The 5542-nt window shown below is 37.0% G+C and overlaps 1 protein-coding gene across 1 annotated transcript in view; it reads left to right on the top strand.

Annotated features, from left to right (window-relative positions):
* Positions 1-94: 94 nt before the first annotated feature.
* Dd (CTD nuclear envelope phosphatase 1-like protein dullard) overlaps positions 95-5542 on the top strand; it is a 21963-nt gene continuing 16515 nt past the window's right edge. Inside the window, exon 1 of the mRNA XM_070130756.1 lies at positions 95-604. Coding sequence (XP_069986857.1) covers positions 506-604 — 99 coding nt within the window. The 5' untranslated portion in view covers positions 95-505. The remainder of the gene's footprint in view (positions 605-5542) is intronic.

The following is a 5542-nucleotide window of genomic DNA, read 5'->3' as shown; positions in this document are numbered from 1 at the left end:
GAATGCAACAATCTCTTTTCTTCATCATAAAATGGCAGAATTTCGGTAGATATTAACCGCAGCGCCGAGAATTTCCGTCGGTGGAGCCAACGTTGGCTAGAGTCATCTATCGGCGAGCGGAAGAACTACACACCAAACTCGGGCAAGAAGTGGGTCGATGGAGTGTTCTCTCAATCCCAAACTTTTTAACAATAATGACGTGAAGACCGAGCTTTTTTATTGATGTGAACACGAGAATCCCCCTCCCCCTCATAAATAAAGAGAAGTAAGCGAGTTCCCCCGCTTTCAAAAGGAAAATCAGAAACGCCTCTCCCGTGTTCGTGTGTGAAGTTTTTGGGGGGTTCATTTTCATCTTTCGTGCTCGCTTAACTTGGAAAGAAAAGAAAGGAAAAGAATAAAGAGAGCGAAACAAAGCCAACGGAAAAGCAAAATACAAAAAAGACCAGAGGACTGAAAAGGAACCCTCCCTCTCTCCCTCCCCCCAAAATATCAAAAATATTCCCCAATGTATAAACAACTCCAAATGGGCTTTCGTACCTTTCTTCTCTTGGCTCAAAAAATCTGGAGTTTCATCTGTTATGTCTTGAGGAAGCAAGCGAGGGTGGTAAGTAAAACCCTTTTCTTGACTGTTTTATAGGCCTATGCCAAGATACTCACCTGTTAGTCATGCATGTTTACAAGACTTTGTTTATAGTAAGACTGCCTTCATTTCTATCACATTTTTGCACAATTTCAGGATAATAATAACGGTAAATTGATTATTAGAATAAATAATTAAAAGGATTAGTAAATAGTGATGGTCTGAGGAATGAAATGTCAGATGAGTGTAAAACCCTTTTTCAGATTGAGTATATAGGCCTATGTCAGAGCTGTGCACCTGTTCATCAGTCATGCTCTTAAGACTGTGCTTGTGATGACTTATTGATGAATTAGTGTCGTAATTTTCCATAATTTTGGTTGAAGTGGGTTAAGAGGGATGATCAGTGTGTAAAAGGTAACACTAACCTGTAAGAATAACGCAAAGTTAGTTGATCGTCAAACATGGCAGTTTCCTCATATGCCTGTCAGTATATAAGATCTGGATTCTTCAAAAATTATATCATTATATATTGAATAAGAGGAATTAACGTCAAGAACAAAATTTCTCGGGGAAAATTAAAAAGATTCATTCACAGATAATCATTTTGTAACATTCATGATATTAGCAAGAATTACTCAAGGATTTTTCAAGAGGTATATGTCTAGAGAACTCCATGTTTGCCTTTGATCTTGTACTTTGAGTAAAGGCAAAAAAAAATCCACCATATATGTTATAATGAGAAAGATTGTAGATATCCCTGTCATACAGGAAACCAGTAGATATCCCCTTGTCAAACAGGAAACAAGGCCTACCTCAGTGTCAATACACATGGTGGAGGTTTTTAGCTTTTATCTGAATAAGAAGTGGGAGGCTGCAATAGTCCTTTGAAGCCCTTACTTCAGATTGAACTTGTGATTTTATTTTATTTTATTTTTTATTACAGATCATGAAGAGTTTCAATGGTATTTGAAAGAATGAGGTTAATATGATTATTTTTTTTTTTTTTTTATGAAAAAAACATTTGCTAAACCACTGCAGGTGTCTATGGAGCTAATATGGATGTCGAGATTCTCTCTCTTCCCCTCGTTCCCTCTTTCTTTCTTGATCTTTTTCTGCCTCTGTCCTTTTCTCTTTTCCTCTTCCTTTTTTCTGTCATGCCCTTCTATTACTCCTTTCTCTCTCTCATCCCTCTTTCTCCCTCTTCTGTTTAACATTCTCTCTCTCTCTCTCTCTCTCTCTCGCTCTCTCTCTCTCTCTCTCTCTCTCTCTCTCTCTCTCTCTCTCTCTCTCTCTCTCTCTCTCTCTCTCTCTCTCTCTCTCTCTCTCTCTCTCTCTCTCTCTCTCCACCTCTTTCTTGTCATTCCCTCTCTCTCTCCCTAATTTTCCTCTGCCGTAACCCATTCAAGGCAGAAAGTTCGCTGACTCGAGATGACATCTAATCATGTCATAAGACTGGGTTCCAGCTATTTCAGGAGCCTAGCCACGAGCTGAACAATAACCCAGACACTACCAAGTGGTGAGAGAGTGCATCTTAGCTTCACCAACTTTTAGTCACCCCCACCCCCCACTCCACCCCAAATAGACCAGTTTGTTGGACGTGAAGCCTAAAGATTATTTTGTAAGAGAAGTAACAGTATTTTTATAATCATCTTGATTAAACTATAGATATCATGGATATGTTTTTAGATTTTTGGGGAAGTAGCATAATTGTCATAAGTTTGAAATGGCCAAAGAGTTTTCGTTATCCCCAACAAGTATATGGGGAAGTTTTTGCGTGAATTTATTTTATGTCAAATTATTAATTGAAAGGGATGGGCAGGGGCACTACATAGCACATTTATTCATGGGTTCCTTACATCATAGGATTAAATTTAGAACCAATAACTGATGCCAGGTAATGGGTGTTTTTAGTTATGTTGGCATCTTCTTATCACTATTTCACAAACGACTTCTCAACCATAGATAGTTTGTTTGTTTTTTGTCCTTGATGCAGATGTAAGGAGAGACTTTAAATACATGCTTGATTTGTTAAGTTGCAGATGGAATGGAGGAGGGTGGGAGGGTAGCAATATCCTTCCTTTGATTGCAACAGAGCATGTGAGGGACTCACTAACTCACCCCTTAACTCTCATAACCATGGTGGCTTTGCTAGATATTCAAAATACATTTAAAAATGATTTAGTTCTAACATTAGCAGTTGAAAAAAGAAGTAAAAATCAATTAATCTTAAGATAATGGACATCCTAATTTTATTTATAGTCATTCTATATTTTCAGACACATTCATGCATGCACACAGATATGGATATAAGCAGTAATGTGTATAAATATGTGTGTGTACATATTTACGCAATATAAGGGCACACACCAAAAACTCTTTCTTTCTTTCTTTCTTTCTTTCTTTCTTTCTTTCTTTCTTTCTTTCTTTCTTTCTTTCTTTCTTTCTTTCTTTCTTTCTTTCTTTCTTTCTTTCTTTCTTTCTTTCTTTCTTTCTTTCTTTCTTTCTCTCTCTCTCTCTCTCTCTCTCTCTCTCTCTCTCTCTCTCTCTCTCTCTCTCTCTCTCTCTCTCTCCCTCTCCCTCTCTCTCTCTTTCTCTCTCTCTCTCTTTCTCTTTCTCTTTCTCTTTCTCTCTTTCTTTCTCTCTCTCTCTTTCTCTCTCTTTCTTTCTCTCTCTTTCTTTCTCTCTCTCTCTTTATCTCTCTTTCTTTCTTTATCTCTCTTTCTCTCTCTCTCTTTCTCTCTCTTTCTTTCTCTCTCTCTCTTTAGCTCTGTCTCACTCACTCTCTCTCTCTTTCTTTCTCTCCCTCTCTTTAGCTCTGTTTCACTCACTCTCTCTCTCTCTTTCTCTCCCTCTCTCACTCTCTCTCCCTCCCTCCCTCCCTCCCTCCCTCTCTCCCTCCCTCCCTCCCTCCCTCCCTCCCTCCCTCCCTCCCCACTCTCCCATCTCTCTTGCATTCTCACTCTCTCTTTTCCTCTCATTTTATCCCAGTTGGAAAGGAAGTGAATATGATAAGATAACCTTGATTTCGTGTGTTGCTACCACCTTGCAGCAGCATTCTATTGGAAATGAGGCAGTGAATGAGATGTCTGTGATGAACTATTAATGATTTACACAGTATAGAATTAGATATGGATTGTTTATGATTGTTTATGCCTTTATTGACTCTCGATAATTTTGATCTTAGTGAGGATGTCCTGTCTCGTTTATTGTCTTCTTGTATGAATATAGTTGATTATCCTTGATCAGTTTCTGCCTTTAACTTTTGTGTTTGCAGTTTTGTCTGTTTGTAGAAAGCCAGAACAGTTGGATGTGTGTCCTGTAGACCACTGAAATATTTGGTATGAAGTCTGTTGTAAAAAATGGTAACATGCGTGTGAATTTGTAAGGTTGAAATTTAGTAAGAAAATAAAGTGAAATTTAAAGTTTGAATCAGGTGACTTCACTGTACAGCTGACCTGTATATGTACTTCACTATCTTGTCATTTATGGCAGACTTTACAGGTGTTCCATTGTGGCAATGGTAAACATGTGTAGGTTGTGACACACATTTGCCATTCCCTTTTAACGAAATAACTTTTTTGTTATTTTATTTATTGGATGAAAGAAACACAAAAAGAAAGAGTTGGTCTTTACTATCCCTAGTTAGTGTCTAAAATCATACAGTTTTTGCCCACATGTATCAGCTTTCTGTAATTAGATTGCTACTGTGTTTTTCATGTTGATTTTTTAGTTTGTTGATTTAATATCTGTTATTCATTTCATTTTCTTGTTTTATTATCTTTACCATATCATTATTGTATTTTTTTCTTCTTCTCTTTTTGCATAGCTGGGTTATCTTAGATAATCAGTATTGGGTTTTTATTGTAATTTGTGTGGAAAACTGGGAAAAAGGTGAAGGCATATGACACTAAGGTCTCCCATGAATATATAGAATTAATGAAAGGTTTTCAAAATATGAAAGATAGTGTCTGTCAATGGAGGCACAACTGGCAGTGGTTTGGTCGCAATGTACATTACCTGTACATATCAATCACCTGAAATAACTCGTTGTGTATACTGGGTGTGCCACCTGTTATGTGTAATATTTGTAGAATGTGTGATTCTGTAGATCACATGTACATCTTTTTTAGTAGTACTACTAATACTACTTCATCAGCTTCAGCCACGTGGTAGATTTTTAAAGATTAGAGCAAGAATTTTAAAGATGATGAAGTTGGGGTAATAGTAGGAGAAAGGGAGGTTAGGTGCACAGTTGCACGTTGTTGAAGACAGGAATTTTTTTGCAAGTTTTTGGATATTCAGTGTTTTCAAAGAGGAAGTCACAATGACAAAAGACATTACGTAATTCACCAATAGGGATTACAAGATAGTAGTTATGGCTGTAACTGACATTAAAGATCTGTGAGCTCATAAGATAGCAATCTGTATTTTTCTATTTCATTACACCTTAGCAGTGTTGAGGGTGAGAACTGGTTCTGCTTTGACCTGCATTGGTTTCTGGAAGGGTCAAAGCAAGGGCACAGTAGAAGCAGGGTGTGGAATGTAGCTTGGTCAGATCCTGTTGCACCTTGGGCAAGGAAGGAATTTTGCTGGAATAGCTCTTTATAGTGGAAATATATACATATGAATTTTTTCTTTTCTCTCTTTCCTCCTGTCTTTCTAATTTGACATAGAGGTTATGTTTTTGGTAGCATTAATTAGTTTGTTTGTTTGTAGGTTTGCAGGATAAATCAGAAGGTTATGGACAGATTTTTATTAGATTTTTATTAGAAGTATGTCTTAGCCCATCTTAGATGACATTAAATTTTGGTGCTAATCTGGATCCAGAATATTTTTTAATTATTACAGTCTTGGTATGCATTCTGTGTGCTTCTAGCATGATCAATCAAAAAATTATCAACAGATTTTTGTGAAAGTTTTCCCAGAGTCTCGTAGCCTAGCTTAGATGCTATTAAATTTTGG

The sequence above is a fragment of the Penaeus vannamei genome, chromosome 15 (genome assembly GCF_042767895.1).
Source record: "Penaeus vannamei isolate JL-2024 chromosome 15, ASM4276789v1, whole genome shotgun sequence".
Taxonomy (NCBI): domain Eukaryota; kingdom Metazoa; phylum Arthropoda; class Malacostraca; order Decapoda; family Penaeidae; genus Penaeus; species Penaeus vannamei.
The sequence above is the reverse complement of the archived record's forward strand: the minus strand, read 5'-3'. Positions and strand labels throughout refer to the sequence as shown.